Source organism: Gaeumannomyces tritici (genome assembly GCF_000145635.1).
Source record: "Gaeumannomyces tritici R3-111a-1 unplaced genomic scaffold supercont2.4, whole genome shotgun sequence".
Taxonomy (NCBI): domain Eukaryota; kingdom Fungi; phylum Ascomycota; class Sordariomycetes; order Magnaporthales; family Magnaporthaceae; genus Gaeumannomyces; species Gaeumannomyces tritici.
In genome coordinates this window covers 2,460,404-2,480,976 of record NW_008804548.1, presented here as the reverse complement: position 1 = coordinate 2,480,976, position 20,573 = coordinate 2,460,404, and the positions used below count along the sequence as shown (strand labels likewise).

The 20,573-nt window shown below is 28.5% G+C and overlaps 1 protein-coding gene, 1 non-coding gene and 1 pseudogene across 3 annotated transcripts; 1 reads left to right on the top strand and 2 right to left on the bottom strand.

The window, feature by feature from the left end:
* Positions 1-2,410: 2,410 nt before the first annotated feature.
* On the bottom strand, positions 2,411-2,482 carry GGTG_20164. Its single transcript has one exon. It is a non-coding gene; the product is annotated as a tRNA-Gln (tRNA).
* Positions 2,483-11,249: 8,767 nt separating this feature from the next.
* Positions 11,250-13,443, bottom strand: GGTG_08243 (hypothetical protein; the record flags this gene model as incomplete). The annotated part of the gene is made up of 7 exons (XM_009226082.1): positions 11,250-11,266; positions 11,514-11,520; positions 11,853-11,886; positions 11,938-11,947; positions 12,495-12,504; positions 12,725-12,854; positions 13,412-13,443. The coding sequence occupies 7 exons, from the start codon at positions 13,441-13,443 to the stop codon at positions 11,250-11,252; spliced, it is 240 nt and encodes a 79-aa protein (XP_009224346.1).
* Positions 13,444-14,573: 1,130 nt separating this feature from the next.
* On the top strand, positions 14,574-14,645 carry GGTG_20163 (annotated as a pseudogene). The gene has a single exon. The product of its transcript is annotated as a tRNA-OTHER (tRNA).
* Positions 14,646-20,573: the final 5,928 nt, after the last annotated feature.

The following is a 20,573-nucleotide window of genomic DNA, read 5'->3' as shown; positions in this document are numbered from 1 at the left end:
TAACGCGTTAATTACTTTTTAACGGATAATTAATTACATGCTTTGGAAACATTTCGATATTTTCGTTTTAACGTATTTAAACGATATTTTAATATATTTAAAAACGTTGGAAAAGCATAAGCAACATATGCATTAAATATTGCAAAAGTTACAAAGCGCAAAGCTTTTAATTAACCTAAATAAATACGTATAGCACGCTTAAAAAATGGTTTTTTTCGGGTTCGTTATTATACTAAAAAAAGTTAAAATGGACCTAATTAAAGTACAAAAAATGGCCAATTGGCTAGCGCTTATTAACGTACGAAAGGTACGGGCGTTTTTGGGGTTTTTTAATTTTTATTAACGGTTTATGCAAAGGTTTAATAGCAACGTTACGCTATTTACAAACTTTACCAAAAATAATACCCAATTTTATTAAAAGGTTCGAAAATAAGCTGTTTTCGAGCAATTTAAAAGCGCTATTTTACGGAAACCAATATTGGTTATCCCGAACCCCAACAAATTATTCGAAATTAAAACCAACGCGTTAAATTACGCGATCGGAAAACAATTAAATTAATAAAAAAAGGAAAAAAAGCTGCACTTTTGCGCTTTTTTTTTACAAAAACTTAAAAAATTTAAATTAAATTACCAAATTTATAATAAAAAGCTTTTTGTTATTATTAAGGCTTTAAAAAAGTAAAAGGTATATTTATGCGGAACAAATTACCAAATAACAATATATACCGACTACAAAAATTTAGCACATTTTATTACAAGCCAAAACCTTAATAAACGTTAAATCCATTGGAGCCAGTACTTTTAAAATTACGATTTCCAAATTTTGTACCGAAAAGGATCGAAAAACGGAAAAGCAAACGCTTTAAGCAAAAAAAGCAATTACAAAATCGCCATTCCAAAAAAAACCAAAACGCTTTTGGCTTATAAGCCAAAAAAAGCGTTGGTTTTAGCTTAACAAGCAATAGCTTTAACAACCAAAAAGTAAAATTAAACTTTAAAAAGGATTTTGGAAATTTACGGGCTATTAGCTTATAATTATTTAAAAGTTATTAAAATATGGAAAAAGCTCCGGCAGCATTACGGGTTTACCGAAATTCGGGCAACAATGCTAAAAGCAATAAAAAATTGCTAAATATGCGCTAAAAACAAATTTAACAAGCATTTTTTTTACGGGTTGCTTTAACCATTGCCAACGCCAAAAAAAACGTAGCAAAAAGTTACTATAAATTTTATCGTTAAACTTTTTAAATTTAAAAAGCTTTTAACGAAAACATAATATAATAGCATATTGGTAATAATGGATAAATTTATAAAATATGCTTTGTATTTACTTTACAAAAAAAGCAGCAATGCATTTATATTAGCGTACATTTTTTTTCGAAGCGTGCTATTAAATTACGGAATGCTACGAAAACTAATTACAAACCGAAACAAGCTATTTACAAACAAATTTTGGAAAACGCTTACGGCGCTTTTCGAAACAAAATACGCTTTATTAACAGCGTATTACCCCCAAACGAATAAACAAACGGAATAAACCAATAAAACGATAAAGCAATATTTACGCCATTATATTACTTACAAATAAAATAATTAAGTTTAATTATTACCAATTGCCCAATTTGCTTATAATAGCTTTATGCATAAAAGCACAAAAAACACGCCGTTCCACGCCAATTATAAGTACACCCTTACGGCGTACAATAAATTTAAAGCCGAATTTAAAGCCCCGGCAGCGGAAATCCAAATAACGAAGCTTACCAAACTGCATTAAAATTTTCAGGATAAATTAAAAACTTTGCGTTATTAAATAACAAAGCAAGCCAACAAAAAAAAAATCGAAAAACCAACTTTTAAAAAAAGGAATAACGCTTACCTTTTACGCGCCAACATTAAAATAAAAAGGCCAAGCAACAAGCTGGACAAAAAAAAATGGGGACCTTTTCGGGTTATTCGTATTATTTTCCCGGTAAATTACAAATTCCAGCTACTTTTAATTATGCAAATCCACTTAATTTTTTACGTTTTTTTGCTAAAACCAGCGTTTCCGGGCTTTAAAAGCACCGAATTAATGGAAATCGATTTTAACCAAAAGTAAAAAATCGAAGCTATTTTTAACGAAAAAACGCATTATTGCAAAAAACAATATTTTGTTAAATGGAAAAGCTGGGGAAACGAGCACAACATATAAAAAAATGCAACAAATTTTAAAAATTGCCAAAAAGCTTTGCAAACGTATTGCTTGGGAAAAAGTTAGCAATAATTTAAATGCTTGTCCAACGCCCCAAATTTGGAAAAATTTAAAAAGCAAAAGTTATAAAAAAAATAGCTTATCCAAAGGATAAACTGGCAAGCAAAAGAAGTTAAGACGATATAATTGCCCGAAAAAGCCGATTATGTTGATTTAACAAGGTCGCACCGGGAGTTAAACCCAGGACTTCCCGTTACAAAAACAAGTGCGTTATTATTGCGCTATACAACCTGTAAAAATTGTTAAAAAAGTTACAACTTACCGGATTAAAAGAGCGCAAGCAATTTAAAATCGATACCAAACCTTAAGCTTTCGAAAGTTAGCAAAAAAAAAAAAGCAAAACGTTCGACCCAAAGCTTCCTTTTTTCGAAAAAAACTTTGGATTGGACATTTTAGGTTGCACCAAAAGTTAAACCCAGAATTTCCCGTTACAAAAGCAAACGCGTTACCATTGCGCTACATAACCAAAGGAATTGTTAAAAAAGTTATAACTTACCAAATTAAAAAAGGGGCAACGGGTTAAAATCAAAATTAACCTTTAACGCTGCCCAGCCAGGAAATAAAGGAAAAAAGTTAAATTAAAGCTAAAAAGCGGGACCAGCCACCGCTAAAGCAGCGGCTCGTTTAGCTTCCTTTTGCTTAATACGTTCCAATTCCTCCACATTATCGATACCGCAACAAACAATACGCATTATTTTTTTAAATTACAAATTTTTTTAAATGCGCAAACGCTAAACCCAATTGCTTTTAGCGCGCATTAACTTTTCGGTTTATCGGCGAAATCGCTTAGCAATAGCAAGCTTAGCGTTTAGCTTGGAATATTGCTTAGCAATTTTGCGCAATTGGTTAAAAAAAACCTTTAAAACGTTGCACTAAATACGTTCCAAACGGACGTATTTAGCACAACGAAAGGAATTTTTCGAAAATATTTAATAAAAAAAAACCAACGGCTTTACAAGCAAAATAAAAAGGCATTAAAATCGAAAAATTAAAAACGGCAAATAGCAAAGCGTACCGTTGGATAATTTTCCGAACCGGACGTTTTTGGATTTGCCCAAACATTTTGTTAAAAAAAGGGAACGGTTAAACAGTAAGGAAAAAAAGTAATTACGATTAACAAAAAGGCGAAAAAAACAATAATACGTGGCCAAAAGGGCTTGGCCATTAAAGGAAGGATTTAATGTTATAACCAACAACCACCCTTACCCAGGAAGGAAAGGTGGTACGATACGAAACTTTTATAAAGGGTAAAAGGGTTACGTAACCGCCTGGAATTAATGGATTAAAGAAGCAGGAAAGGTAAGCCATTAATCCAAAAAAAAGCTTAAAAAAGCTTACAAAATTGGCCTTATAAACCAATTAATCCACGACCCCAAAAAAGTAAGCATTAAAATATAAAAAGGAAAAGGTTTCCTTTTGTTTTAAGTAATTTTTAATTAAAGCTTCGGCATTAGTTAAACTTTAGTTAGCTTCCAAGTAACTTTTGGAGCAAGCATTTAAACCGCACCCAAATTACCTTGTAAATCCCTTTAATTTGTCGAATTACGTGCTACTGTTCGATACTCCTTTGGTGCCTTACCTTAGGAGCAAAAGCCTAACTGTAACAGAAAGGTAGCGTTAAAACGTGTTTCCTTTTTTTATCAATTAAATTAATTAATATTTGCCCGGGTTAAATTTTGCTTTAAATTTGGTAACCCATTTTAAGCATACGTTATAAGCGGTTTTAAATTTGTTAGCGGCGTTTATTGCGTTGCAATTAAAATTAATAAAATTAATGTTATTTGCAAAACTTGTTGCCGTTATCCCTTTACTTTCCGCAATTTTTTATACAAGCTTACCGTATAAATAATAAAAAGGATAAGCAAAATGGGGAACTTTTACGGAACGCCGTACGGTACCCGGCCTTGTACCGTATCCCCTCCGTTAAAATATAATATCGTTTTCCAATTATTTAAAAGATTTCCCAAAAAGTTTAGCATTTATTGTAAAAATTAAAGTTTTTTTATTTTGTTAAAAAAACGTACGTACAAAACGGTATTAAAAGCGCCGTTTATATGTAAAAATAAAAAATTAATTACCGCTTTTGCATTTTATGCCGTATTTATTACTTTCGTAAGCATGCGCATGGCCGTTTTTGTAAATTCGCATTATTAATTGCCCATTTATTTATTAAAAAATAATTAATACTTTTCCGTAGCGTTTTTAATTCGAAACGTAAAATTTTTTTTAATACTTTTTTTATCGTTTTTAATAAAGCAATAAACCGTTACGCTTTTAAAATGCTTAAATTTTTATTGGGCTTTTGGAATATAATAATGCGGAATTTCCAAAACCTTTCCGAAAAATATCCGCAATTTACGCACGCCGTAAATTTTTTGGTTAATATTGCAAATAATGCCGGGTTTATTATTAATAACCCCCCGGTAAGGATTTTTATTAAGCCCGGGGCTTTTTAAAACTTAATATTTCGAAAGGTTTTTTTTTAACGTTTTTACCCCCGCTAAAAGCAAAAAAAAAACCTTTTTCGAAAACGATAACAATATTTAAATTTTTTTAATAAAATGTAGCGAAAAAACCAAAAATATTTAATGCTTTTTTGGCAAAAGGAAATAATTTCGATATATTTGCAATACAAAAATTCCCGAAAAATTCGAAAAAAAACGTTAAATTTTTAATATAAACCGGGCAAAAAATAATCCAATATATTTATAACCCATTTTTTCCAATACCCCGCGTTAAACTGGTTAACCCCCTGCAAAACCGTTAAAGAAAGGGCAACGCACCGTCCTTTCCCCCGTAACCGGAACCGCTTCCTTTTTTTATTAAAACGGCAATATACGTAAAATTAACATTTCGTATTTTATTTTACAAAGCAAAGCCGGATTGGTATAAAATTATAATTAATATTAATAAAAAAAACGTAACAATTTGGTCGATTTACTTTTTAATTTTGGGTAATACGTTTATTACAAATTGAAAAACGCTTTTTAACAAATTTACAAAAAAAAAACCAAAAGGAAATAGTTTAATAATAGGAAATTTTAATTTTTATTATAGCGTATAAACAATAAAACGTTTAAAAAACGCATTAATGCATGCGGGCGCTTTTAAATTAACCGGTTTAATTAAATTGTAAAATATGCAATTAATAATTCGCTAAAACGCGGTAACAAAATTTGTACCTTGTTGCAAAAATATAACCATTAATTTAATTTGGATAACCGGAAATTTAAAAATTTAACTTTTGGTAAAATGGCGGTAAAAGGGTAATAACTATACCGAAATGGTAATTACAATTGTAAAAACCATACCGGCTTTTTACATGCTTATCGTTAAAAATTAAAATTAAAAATAAATAAATAAAAAGCTTGCCGAAATTTTAGCAATAAATAAAATCCAACCCTTACCGTACCTTTTTAGCAACTTTTTAGCAATTAATAAAAAGGTAAACGAAATTATAAAAGTTTTATTCGAAATTTGCAATTTAATAATTTTAAAGCTAAAAGGAAAAATAAAAAGCTGCAATTAATAAACCAAATTTTTTTTTAGCTATTTTACAAAAAATACCAAGCAAAAACGGCGTGGAAAGCAAACCAAATAAATATTAACCACGTTGGAATAAAAAAAGCTACCAAACGAAAAAAAAGCGCCATTTAAATAACGAAAAGGTATACGTAACGCACCGCAATGTACGAAATAAGCAAAAATTAAAATGCTAAAAGCATATAAACCATTGCCAAATAAACGAATCATTAAAATTACCAACCATTTTTTATACCTTTGCTTTTAACGTTAAAATTACCCGGCGGAAAGGTAACGGCAACAAAAAAGGGTTTTCCAATTTTAATAACAAAAACGTTAAACGGTTTGGAAAATTTTAAGCTAAACCTTTACTTTTCGCAAATGCGCCGGGAAATTACCGCAAAAAACGTTTTCGCGTTTTTTTGTTTAATTAAACGCTAAGCAACGGGGTATTGCTAAGTAATAAAAATAATAAAATAAAGGAAAGGTTTTTTTGGTTAACCTTTCCGGTTACTTTTTTTAAAAGGAATGATAAAGCTGGTATTGCTGGAAAGTTTGGTTTCGTTAAAAAGGCTACGGGTAAATTGTGGGGGGGCGGCTTTGGGACTTGTAACTTTTGGCTTTTTACGAATAACGTAATTATTGCATTTTCCCAATTTGCCGTAAAAAAAATTTTGGCCTTTCCGGTAATTGGTAAAATTGGTTGCGGAAAAAGCAATTTCGATTTTGCTTTAACCCCGTTTCGTATTTACATTTTTTGGGGTAAAAGTAAAAAAAGTGTATTTTGGGTTATTATTAAAATATGCGGTTGGGTTACCGCAAAAAGGCTGGTATTTTTTTCCGTACGGTTTATTTTACGGGAAAAAAATGTTAACGGGGTTTTATTTTCGTTAACGTTTATTATTTCGGGTTTTTTGCCGAATTTGTAATAATAATTAAATTTGCGGAAATTTTAACGCCAAAATCGCCGGGTTTTCGTAATAAGTAAATTTTGTAAAATATGCTTTTTTTATTATTATTAAATTTGCTTTTTAATCGAGCATTGTAAAAAATACAAAAAATGGCTAATTTTATTGCGTGGAATGCAAAAAGCCCTAAACATATTTTTTGGCAACCTTTTCGTTATTTCCTTTTTTTTTCGTATTATTTATTGTTGTATTTTTTTGAATCGCACTATGCGCATGCCGTTAATTGCTTGCATTGCATATTTTTGTATTTTTAATTTAAATAATAATAACATTATGTTATAAATAATTTAAAATTAAAAAAACGGCATTAATATGCCAACCCGTTTTAACATTGCAAAAATGCAAGCAAACGTTTTCCAACGGGAGCTAATAAACCGTTTCGATCCATTTTTTACTTAGCATTTCGTTGCAAATTTGCTTAATTTTTTCGGGTTTTATTTTTTTAGTCCTTTTCCCGTTTGTTACGGTTAGGGTTGGGAATTAAGTTATTTAAGTTACTCGTTAAGTTAGTAAAAAGTTACAGTTTAAAGCTTAATATTAAATTAACTATTATAGTTATAAGTATAAAAATACCACCATTAAATACACAAAACTCAGTTTTATATAAATAATATTTAAAATATTTAATTACGTAATTATATATTACGTAATTTGCATTAAGTCATTTTCAACTTTTTTTTTAACTAATTGTAACTTAATGCATTTTTACCCGCTTATATACCATTTTTAAAAAATATAAACTTATAATATATTTTCTTTTGCTATTTGTTTATATAAATACGAAGAAATAAACGTTTTACTTATTTTTGTTAATTTTATATTTTATTGCAAAGTTTAACTTAAAACATGACTTAATGATTTAATTGTAACTTAATTCCCAACCCTGGTTACGGTAAGGATTTTATTGTTAATAATGGGCGCGGTTGCTTTTTTAATTACCGTTGCTTAAGGTTTTTTAAAGGTTGCTTGCGCTTTTGCGGCTATTTATGCCCAACTTATTTTTTCCACCGCCGGGGGTTATAATTTATTGCTTTTTCTTTTTTAAAAATCGATTTAATTTGTTCGAAAAATTAAAAAATCGTTTGGATTGCTTTAGGGTTAATCGTTGGGGTTATTAAAGTTGCGGTTGCCCGGTTAATCGTTTTAACGTATTAAACGAATTTCGTAATAATTTCAGCGGCTGTAATTTTTTTTATTTTATTAATTAATTAAAAATATTTTGTTGCAAATTGCATTATTGCAATAATTAATTAAGGTTTTTTCGTATTTGCGGTTGGTTTTTATTTGGTTATTATTAATTTGTAAAATTCCCGTTGCGTATTGCGTATTTCGATTGGTTTAAGCTTGCTACTTTTTTTATTAGCGCCGCAACGGCGCGTTGGGGTATTATCGAACCCGTTTAGCCTTTAAGCAAATTAGCGTTTCCGGTTTTCGTAATGGCTTTAATTTTTTATTTGGTCGTTGTTGTTGTTGCGCGCGGGCAAAAAACGTCTTTATTTGAAAATATGCTTTTTTTTGCAATTTAATAATTTTAAAATTACATGGAAAAATAAAAGCTATAATTAATAAATTAACTTTTTTTAATTATTTAGCAAAAAATACCAAACAAAAACGGCGTAAAAAGCAAACCGAATAAATATTAATTACGCCGAAATAAAAAAAGCTATTAAATAGTGGAAAAGCGTTATTTAAGTAGCGAAAGGGTATACGTAACGCATTGCAATGTACGAAGCAAGCAAAAATTAAAACGTTAAAAGCATGTAAATTATTGCTAAATGGGCGAAATATTAAAATTACCAATTACTTTTTTATTTTCGTTTTTAACGTTAAAATTACCTGGCAAAAAGGTAACGGCAATAAAAAAGGAAAAAAATAGCGTTAAAAAAAGGGTTTTTTTTAATTTTAATAGTAAAAACGTTAAACGTTCCAGAAAACCCCAAATTGAACTTTTACTTTTTGCTAATGCGCCGGAAAATTACCGCAAAAAACGTTAAAAGGACTTTTCGAAATATTAAAATTTATAAAGCCCCTGGTTTAATAAAATCTTTACCAAAAGGTTATTAGCAATAAACCCGGCATTATTTGCAATATTAACCAAAATATTTATAAAGTGCGTAAATTGCAAATACTTTTCGGAAAGGTTCCGGAAATTCCGCATTATTATATTTTAAAACCCCAATAAAAACCGAAGCATTTTAAAAGCGTAACAGCCCATTAATTTATTAAAAACGATAAAAAAATATTAAAAAAAAATTACGTTCCGGATTAAAAACATTGCAAAAAATACCAATTATTTTTTAACAAATAAATGGGCAATTAATAATGCAAATTTACGGAAACGGCTATGTATTTGCTTACAAAAGTAATAATTACGGCATAAAACGTAATAGCGGTAATTAACTTTTTATTTTTAAATATAAACGGCGATTTTAATACCGTTTCGTACGTACTTTTATTAACGAAATAATAAAAATTTGGTTTTTACAATAAGTATTAAATTTTTTAAAAAGCTTTTTAAATAATCGAAAAACGATATTGCATTTTAACGGAAAGGATACGGCAAAAGGCCGGGTACCGTACGGCGTGCCGCAAAAATTCCCCATTTTGCTTATTCTTTTTATCATTTATACGGCAAATTTGTACAAAAAATTGCAAAAAGTAAAAAAAAAAACGGCAATAAGCTTTGCAAACGATATTAATTTTATTAATTTTAATTGCAACGCAATAAATGCCGTTAATAAATTTAAACCCGTTTATAACGTATATTTAAAATGGGTTATTAAATTTAAAGCAAAATTTAACCCAGGCAAATATTAATTAATTTGGTTAATAAAAATAACTTATTTTAACGTTACTTTTCCGTTTCGGAAAGGTTACGGTAAAATTAAAAGCTACGGGCAAAAAAGTACAAATATTAAATTTTTAAATTAATTTTAAATTAAATTAAACCTGGCATATCCAAAAAATGCACGAAAAAATAACAATTTAAACGCTATTTATTATACGCTTAGCGATAACAACGTAAAAGTTTACATTTGCTGAAACCAAAAACTTATTTTTGGCCGTAATAAAAGCGGCGTTGGGATACGCAGCACCGGTTTACCATAAATTTAATAACATTTTGCAACGCTTTAAAAAAAATAGCTAAAATTTAAGCAAAAGTGCAAAACAAATATTTAAAAACGGCGACCGGGGCTTATAAAAGCATTTTATAATAACTTTTAAAAGCGAAAATGCACGTTGCTTTAATTTAATTATAATTTAACGGTTGCGTTATTTATTTCGAAAAAAAATTGCGGAAAAACGGTTTAACCGGAAAATTAAAAATGTTTGCAAAAAGATATAGCAAAAACTAAAAAACATTTTGTTTTACAACGGTTATTACCCGGATGTTCCAATAACGGAGCGAAACGTTAAATTAAATCGAAAAGGAAAACTTGGAAATGGCGGTGCTAAAAGCATAAAAAAAATAATAAAACGGTTATAAAATAACGATTTGCAACGGCGTTAAAGCTAATAAAAAGCAATTTAACGAAAAAAGGTTAAACTTTTACCGCAACCTTTACAAAACGCAAAATTTGCTATTTATTTAATTGCAAACGAAACGGTTAAAGCTTAAAAGTTATTTAACGATTTGGAAAATTCCTAGCATAGCAATTTTGTATTAATACGGTTAAAAACCGGAAATTATAATTTACGTATTATTACATTGCTTTAATTTACGGGAACAAAAAAAAACTTCATTAAAAAGTAAAAAAACGGTAAAATCCTTATTAAACCAACCCGGTAACGCAATAACAATTACCAAATGGTTTATAAAAATAAACCGGCTTTTTAATTACGCTTTATTAAGCAGCATTATTAATAAATAAACCACAAAATAAGAAAAAGAAAAAAAATAGCAAAAAAAAACCCGCCGCAACGAAACGGCGAATTTAAAAAAGAAACAAAAGGTATAATTACCCCAGCCCCAAAAGGTTAACTTACTTTAAACCTTGTTAAAAAACCCTCTAAACATTTTGCTAATTATTAACAACCATTACAAACTAATAAATAAAAATAACGCAACCTTTTTATTTTTATATTTAAATAGCAAAAACCTATTTAAGCCCGTAAAGGCAGGTTTCGGCGGGCAATTTAAAAACCCCCCAAATTATAAAAAATTTTAAGCCGCAAATAAAACGGGGATAAAAAGGAAAATATTAAAACTTTTATACGTTCGGGGAATTTTCGTAAAACACGTTTTCAATATCGCTCTTATAACTAACGGGGTTGTTACTAGAAATTTTTTTTAAAAAAAAGGAAAAAGTAGCAACCTTTTTAATTATTTCCTTGGGTGCCGCTATTTCCCTTTCAACAGCAATTACTGCAGCAATTACTTTAATTAATCTTATATAACCGCCCGCTTCCGTATTAATTAAGGTTGGGAATTTAATCCTTAATTATTAGTTTTAATCGTAATTAAATTAAATTAGTTAATTTTAGTTACTAGCTTAACTAATTAATAATTAACTAATTTTTTTAACTAATTAAAGTAATTAATTTGGTTATTATAAGTTATTTTTGTACATACAATTTGCATATATTCATACAAAATTTAAAGGATTTTAACGGTTTAATATTTAGTTATAATAAAATAATCGTAAAAATAGTTATAAAAATGGTAATAAAAATAATAAAAAATTAATAATAATATTAGCAATAAAAACGGTAATACATTTTTAATTTTTAATGTTTAATTTTTAATTTTTAATTTTTAATTTTTTACTTACGTATTAACTTATTTACTTATTTATTTAAGTATTTACTTTTTATTTACTTGCTTATTTATTTGCTTATTTATTTACTTACTTATTTATTTACTTAATAAATAGCTTTAATTAAGCCTCGTAATGCAGTGGCTTTGCACCAGGCCGGTCCCGCCAAAACCACGGGTTCCAATCCCGTCGAAACCACAAGGACTTTTTGTTTTTAAAGCCCCTGGCTTGCCAGGATCGAAATCCGATAAAAGCCGATAAGCCAAATTAACCAATATTAACAACGCCGATAAACAACCGATACAATTACAACAACTTTATCGATTTCGATAGCAACCCCTTTACCTCCCTTACCTTTGCGCCACCGCTTTGCACCCGTTTGCTACCACTATTAATTTAATTTTAAATGCACCCTTTACGTGCTTAGCAAAGTTATTACTTTGCACGTACTATTAAAAGTTAAAACCTTTTGGGGTACAAAATAAAAGAAAAATAACGCACGTAATGCATTAAATAAAAAAACGTTAATAACGGGCCAGTAAAGGAAAAAAGCAAAAAAATAAAAAAAAAGGGAATAAAAAAAAGGTTTCCAAATGCTTTAAACCATTTGGGCAAACAAAATAAAGTTAGCAATTTAAACCTTAAAGCAATAACGATTAAAGCCCGGCAAGCTTTAGCAAATTACATAATAAAACAATTAACCAACCAATTACAAACAAACAGGACGCGGCTTTATCGGCCCTTTGCAAAAGGGGCTGCACGCGGGAAAACGGTTAATTCCCGGGTGGAGCCTTTACGAGCAATCGAGCGTGGAGAAAAGTAAGCGTTAGCCAAAGCGGTTTAATACCGCTACGAAAGAGCACCGCTAAAAAGGCGGGAACGCAAGCATAGGGTTTTTCTTCTTTAGGCCTAACCCAAAGGTTTTCCCCCATTTGCATGTACTTAGCCGCAGCATTAAGGTTTCTTCCATAAACATAACAGCGTATAAATACATACATACAAATAGCTTTAATTAAATAAATTAAACATTTATTTAAATAACTAAAAGTAATTAATTTAATTACTTTAATTAGTTATTAATTAATTACTTTTAATTTTAGTTACTGCCGTAATTAAATTAGTTAGTTTTAGTTAAAGGGGTAACTAAACTAACTAATTAAATTCTTAACCCTAGTATTAATGGATTAAACCCCCATTAATTTACTAACGAAATCGGTTATACTTACTTCCTCCAGTTTTTTATCGCTTATTTCGCCGGTTTCATTACCATTATCGTCGCCGTTACCAATTTGCAAAACATTATTAAAATTGGGTTTACTTAAATTGGAATTGCGCAAGTTTAAACGGGGTTTAACGCTATTAAAAAAAAGCAATAGCATCGTTACGAAAATAAATGTAATTAAATAAACGTACGGCCATGCTTTAAATAAAAATCTTAAACCAATTTTTAAAAAAACCGGAAATGCATTAACGTAACCGTTTTAAAAAAAATGGGTTAAAATGTTAATTATAAAAACAATTTCGGCATAAATATTAAAAGTAGCAAAATTGCATTAAGTTATAATATTAAGGTTATTTGCGGGGTAACGGGGAAAAGCAAAAGTATTATTTAATAAATACGCTTTATAAACGGCTTTAAACGCAACGTAAGCGTTACGTTTATATTGGAAAAGCCATTTCTTCCAATTTTATTTGGGTTTTAAAATAATAATAAAGCATTAAAACCGAAAAAAATACAATAAAAACCGGCCGGAAAATGCAAAAAAACTTATAACCTTGGTTGTAGCAGGAAAATTAAACGTTTAAGCGTAATTTTTTTTGCAATTAATAAAGTTATTTTTAGCGTTAAAAGCGCAGCTTACGAAAGCAAGCTTTTCCGCGGCGTTAAGCATACGTTAGCTTAATTTAAATACCCTTTTACCGAAAACGAAAATATATTAACCATTTTTGCTAACTGTTACAATTAAGCCTTTATTTTTAAAGTAAAGCACTGAAAGAGTATTAAGCAGTAATACCTAACTTAACAATTAAAGGAATTTACAAAATAATTTGGGTGCGGTTTAAATGCTTGTTCCAAAGGTTATTTAAAAGCTAATTTAAATTAATTAATGCCAAAGCTTTAATCGAAAACTATTTAAGGCAAAAAAAAAAACCTTTCCTTTTTATACCTTTTCCAACCCCTTTTAATTTTTATAAATATGTGCTTGCTGCGAGCGTATTACCGGTGGTTGTAGTAATGCGTATAATACGGTTCCGTATTATACGTATCGTTACAAAGTTACGTAACTTTAAACGGGGTAGCTTTTTAACTAACTATTGCTGCCGCTTTTTTTTAACCTTTTTTGGGTTATAGCTATTAATTCGCAACATTAAATCCCCTTTTTAAATAACTAAGCCCTTTTAGCTACGTATTATTATCTTTCCCGTTATTTTATTAATTGTAAGTACTTTTTTTCCATATTATTTAACCGTTTTTTTTAAACAAAATGTCCGAACGGGTTTAAAAGCTAAAATCGTCCGGTTATTTTTTAACAATCCGTTAAAATACTTTGCTTTAATTTATTTTATTTTCCGGGGGCATTATTCCTTTTTATTTTTTTGCAAATCCCAAAGTTATTTATTTTGCTTGGTTTCGTTTAGCATTTTTTTTGCTATATTTTTTGCATTTGCGCAAACCGGTTTCGTTGCAACGTTTTTGGTTTATTTTTTTTGGCTTAGCTTTAGCACGCGGCTTTTTAATTTGCAAAAGCGAAACATAAATTGGAAAAGGCGGAGAAAGCGCGTTGCGTAACCAATGCACGCATTAAGCGCTTGCAGTAACAAAAAAAAATTGTAGCGGAAACCCTTTTTTTGCGCTTTTTGTTGGGTATCGATAATGTAAAGGAGCTGGAGCGGGTAAAATAAAAAAAGCAGCGCAAGCTATTACTTTAACGGTAGCCAGCCCTTTTTTTTTTTGCTTTAGCCCGATTTCTTTCTTTTATTTTTTAATTAAGCAGTTTTAAAAGTTAATTTTATCTTTAATTTGCTTGCCAATTTTTATTTGGGTAAGTTATAATTTTTTTAACAATTTCCTTTGGTTATATAACGCAATGGTAGCGCGTTTGCTTTTGTAACGGGAGGTTTTGGGTTCGATTCCCAGTGCAACCTTAAATAGGAATAGCAAAACCAAGCCATTTCGGGTTACCCTTTTTTTTGTTTAAACTTATTAGCTTATCCTTTGGATATGCTATTTTAAGTTTTCCTTTTTTAACCCGTTAAATTTCTTTAAATTTGGAGCGTTTTGCAAGCTTTAAAGTTATTGCTAATTTTTTAAGCGATATTTTTACAAAGCTTTTTAGCAATTTCCAAAGTTTGTAACGTTTTTTTACGTGTTATATTCCTTTTTTTACCCTTTCCATTTAACAAAGTATTGCTGCTTGCGGTAATGCGTCCTTTCGTTTAAAATGACTTCAATTTTTTACTTTTGGTAAAGGTTAACTTTTATTAACTCGGTGCTTTTCTGTTTAGCCAGGGTTAAGTTTAACAAAGAAACGTAAAGGATTGGGTGGATTTGCATGGTTAAAAGTAATTAAAATTTATAATTAACCGGTAAAATAATTCGTTTAACCCAAAGGGTTCGATTTTTTTCTGTTTAATTTATTATTTAGCCTTTTTATTTTAATATTGGTGCGCAAAATGTAAGCGTTATCCCTTTTTTTAAAAGTTAATTTTTTAACCCTTTTTTTGTTAGCTTATTTGGTTTTTTGCTAGTGCAACATTTCCAATTTAATTTGGAACTTTTGGTATAATTTAATAATGTTTTAATTTTTAATTCCGGTATTAAACCCTTTTTTCGGTTTTAAACTTTTTGTACGCCGTAAACGTATATTTATAATTAGCGTAAACCGGCATACTTTTTATGCTATCGTATATTAAATTATTGCAAGCAAATTAAGTAACGGGTAATAGCTATATTTAATTGGTTTGTTTATAATTAACGTAATATTGCAAATATTATTTTATAATTTGGTTTGTTCGTTTTGTTTATTTATCCGTTTAAAAATAATACGTTATTAATAAAGCATATTTTGCTTCGAAAAAGTTTATAAAAACCTTTTAAATTTTGTTTGTAAATAATTTGTTTTAATTTGTAATTAAGCATTGCGGAATGCTATAATTCGCAATTATATACCGAAAAAAAGCGTAAATTATTTGCGTAGCGTTATTGCTTTTTTTTATATGGTAAATACAAAGCGTATTTAGTAAATTTGTTTATTATTACCAATATATTATTATATTAAATGCTTATTATTAGCTTTTTTTAATTTAAGGAATTTAATAATAAAGTTTATAATAACTTTTTGCCATGCATTATTAAGCGCTAGCAATGGTTAAAGCAATTTATAAAAAGGGTGCTTGCTAAGCTTGTCTTTGGTACAAATTTAGCAATTTTTTATTGCTTTTTATATTTTGGCTTTAGTTCCCGTAAACTTATGGTATTGCTAAACCTTTTTTTAAGTTTTTGTTACCGTATAATATTTATAAATTAATAGCTTGTAAATTTTAAAAATCCTAGCTAAAGTTTAATCCTTTAGCTTAGCTATTTTAACCAGGGCCGGGAATTAAGTTAGTAAGTTAAGTTACTACCGTAACTTTAACTTATTTTAACTAATTAATAACTTACTTAAGCAACTAAATTAGTTAATTTAAGTCATTGCTTTTTTATTACTTTTTTTATTACTTTTTTTAATTATTAATTTTATTGTTATTTTATTACTTTTATTATTATTATTTATTGTAATTTTAAATTTATTTCACTTTATATATATGTAAAGTAATTTTTTTTTACAAAAATTGCAAAAATATGCAATAAATTATGTGAATTTATAAAAAAACTTATGCAAAAATTAACTTAAAATGACTAATTACGTTAATTAAGTAAGTTACCTTTTTTTTAAGTAAGTTATTAGTTAGTTACACCGTTAACTTTAACTAACTTACTTACAAAAGTTATAAATTTAACTTATAACTTTTAACTTAATTCCCAACCCTAATTTTAACTGATGCCCGTTACGTTAAAATTAACGACCCTTTTGGTTTATTAACCAAAAGCGGTTTGGTTTTTTTAAAGCTTTAACTTTATGGTTAACCTTTTTGCTTAAAGCGGTTGCTTTACCGTTTTCCGAGCTTTTACGGTATACGATTTCGATATCGTAATTTTAAACGTATTTACTTTAACGGGTTTGCCGTTTATTAAAATTTTAAATAATAATTTAATGCGTTAAGTTTTTGTAATTTATGTATATTACAATTTTGTAATTGGTTCCGTACAAATATATTTTTTATTTTTCCAAAGCTTAAAGAATGATTAAAAGCTTTTTGTTATAAATTGGGTAAAATAACTTTAATTTTTTTAATTTCTTTTTTGTAAAATAGTGCAAAAGTCTAGCTTTTTTTGCTCGTTTTTTAAACTAAATTGTTTATTTATTGCGTAATTTAACGCGTTTGTGTTTATTTTAAATAACTTGTTAAAAATTAAAATAATTAATATTGGCTTTTAAAAAATCGCATTTTTAAATTGTTCGAAAGCGTTTTATTTTCGTACTTTTTAAAAAATTAAGTATTGTTTTTGGTAAAGTTAGTAAATGGTGCAATTTTATTGCTAAAGCTTTAAATAAAGCGTTAGTAAAAGTTAAAAAAGCATAAAACGCACGTACGTTTCGTACGTTAATTGGTACAAATTAATTATTAATTTGCTTAATTTTGGCTTTATCCATTTTAACTTTTTTATTGTAATAACAAACCCGAAAAATATTAATTTTTAAATATGCTATATGCATTTATCCGGGTTAACCAAAAAATTTGCTATTTTTAGCTTTTGCAATACTTAATATATACGTTGTTTGTATTTTTTTAATATTTCGGAAAAAATTAAAATATCGTTTAAATGCGTTAAAACGAAAATGTTAAAATATTTTTGCAACTTATAATTAATTATTCGTTAAAGAGTTGCCGGTGCGTTAGTATAACCAGAAATTACTATTAATAATTTATATACTTTAAATTTTGTCCGGAAAGCGGTTAACCATTTATATTTTTTTAATCCGTAGCAAGCCGTAAACGTGCCGGAAATTTAAAGCTGTATAATGCTTAGCTTTACCGAACTTGTTGCGTAACTTGTTAATAAAAAGTAAAAGATATCGGATTTTTATCGTATTTTTGTTTAAGGGTTTGTAATTAATAAATATCCTTTTTTCGCCGTTTTTTTGGAATAAATAAAATTCCGTATTTTATAAATAAATTGGAAAGCTAAATAATGCTTTTTTCCAAATCCTTTTAAAATTAATTTTTTAATTTTTTTATTGCCGTAAATTTAATTGGTATAGCTTTTAATACTTTAATTTTGGTTTAAGCCTAAATTTAATTTCGTAATTAAATGGTTTATATTTTGGAAACCGGGTTTTAATTTTTTTGGAATATTTTCTAATATTGGTAATATTCCGGAAGTATTTTAGCTAGTTGTTGTAGCGCTTTTTGGGTATACCGCGGAATTGCGTTGTATTTTCCTCAAGTAAATGCTAAAGGTTATTGCTTTACTTTATTTCCGTCGAAACACTTTTTATATTAATAAAACGGTAGTTATCGAAAATTACGGGAATAATAAAGGGTAATCCGTTTATATTTCGTTTAATTTTTTTTATATCCGCCGTTTACTATTTGTTTAATATTAATTTAATATTGCTTTATTTATTGCGCTTTTTTCCTTTTACGGTTAAAACTTGCACCGGAAATTATTTATTTTCCGCTTCGAATTTTTTAGTAATTGTTAGCATTACTTTAATTTATAATTTAATAATTAAAAAAAGCTTGCAAATTTTTAACATGCATTTCATTTTGCTATAACGGTAGCATGCTTTTTTTTTTGCTTAATTTTTTACTTTTCCAAAACGGCTTACGTAGTTTGTTGCGTTTTTTTTTACCGCTTTTGCTTTTATTGCTTTTATATGTTTTTTTATTTTGGAACGCGTATTTTTCACCGCCATTTGGGTATTGCCGTTTTCGTTTACGATTGGGGTTAAAGCGTTAACCGGTAAATTGCCCTGGTAAAAGCGTTGCTTTATATTAATCGTTTTAAACTTTTGTATAATTATTCGGAAAATATCGATTATTTAATTATAAAAGTTAATTTGCTTAATCGTTTTACGGAAACTTTCCGGATTTAACGTAATATTTTAAATTTAAAGTAATTAACTTTAACAATTTCATACCAATTAAATTTTTTTACCGTTACAAGCTCTTTTTTAAAATAGCAAAAAACAGTATTAAATAATTGGGCTTGCTTTATTTTAAATGCTTTTAAACGTGCTAATGCTTATAATAATATTGCTTTAACGGGTTATTAAATATTTTTATTAAATATTAAAATTTTTGGTTGGGTTGTAAAAAGTTCTTAATCCCTTTCCGCACTTGTAGTACGTTTGCGCAATTGTTTGTACATTTGGGGTAAAGCACGCCCAAATGTATTTAAATTAATTATTGCTATCATTAATAAATTCCGCATTTTTGTTAAGCTTATAGCTAATTAATTGCTTGTAAACTATAAAAAAGCTCCAATTACTTTTATAAAGTAAAAGTTTTTTTAACGGTTTGCGTTTTAATAAATTAATTGCGTTAATCGAATTTATGCTAAGAAAACGCGGGAATTTCGGTAAATTGTTCGGCATTGGAAAAGCTATATAAAATTGCAAAAAGATTGTAAAGGAAAGCAATGTTTCCGTTACAATAAAGCTTTGGGGTTTTGCTTTATTTAACCCAAATTGTTACATTTACGCTATAATATTTTTTAATTACCGTTATAAAGTTATAAATCCGTTATAACCGTTAATTTGCATCGTTTTTAATAAGGTATTTGGTTAAACGGGATTTTTTTTATTAATGCCGGGGAAATTGCTCGTTTTGTAAGGTTTTCGTTATAATTCGCCATTTCGCAAAAAAAAAATCGTAAAAATGTAATAAGTTAAACTACCAAATAGTGCCCGGCAAATGCCGATATGGTATTATTTTACGAAATGAAGAAAAAAAGGAAAAAATTAAGTGTTTATCCTTAAAGGATTTGGGGTAATTTTTATATATATAAGTTTTAACCCAAAGGGGCACCCTTTGGGTTACGTAATCCGTGCTTAGCAAGAATTTATAACATTTTTTCCGGCATTAATTAAATTTAACAACCGGTTTAGGTTTGTTTTTTAAAAGCCTTTTAAATGGGTTTACCTTTCGAATTTTAAAGCGCGCAGCTTTTTTAATGTTTTATCCCGCCGTAAATATAACTCTTTTTTTAATAATTAGCTATCGTTTAGCGTTTTTCTTTAACCAATAATTATTTATTGCTTTATAAGTTTTTTATATTATTTATATTTTGTTTTTAATATATGCGCGTTATAACCAAATTGCTTTTTTTTCGTAAATCGTTTAATTCGTTTATTTAATAAACAGCGCGCTTATTACAAAGGGTTAACTTTTGTTACGGGCTTTAAGCTTTAAAGCTAAATATATAAATTAAATAAAAAAAAGCCTTTTCGAAAAGTGGGCTTAAAGGCTTACCCCGCCCGATAAGGGCGATAAAGGCAAAGCCACCCGCACGAAATATTTTGTACGCCTGCGGCCGCTTTAAAAAGCCATTTTTAACTCCTTATAACCTTACATACTTATTACTTGTATTATTGTTTTCTTTATTCCCCTTTACTATCGTAACAAATGGTAGCAATTTTTTTACTTGCAAAAAACCAATTAATTTCCTTTTCGATTGGTTATTGTGTTGTTAAATTTTTTTTAATTAGCTATTAAACCGTAAAGGATTTTCCGTTGCAATTAAAATTGCGCGTTTCTTAAAAGGCTTTTGTACCTTGAAAAAGTTGCGAACATTAGTTTTAAAAGCTTTTTTAACCGGTTTCCGTATCGTTAAATTTTTATTTTCCTTTTTAACCGGGTTTTAAACCGTTAAAAATATTATTACCGTAATTTTTTAAGCAATTAAAAGCTATTAATTGCTTTTAACGCGAAAGGTCCTTGTGCTTACGTATTTATCTTTTCCTTTTA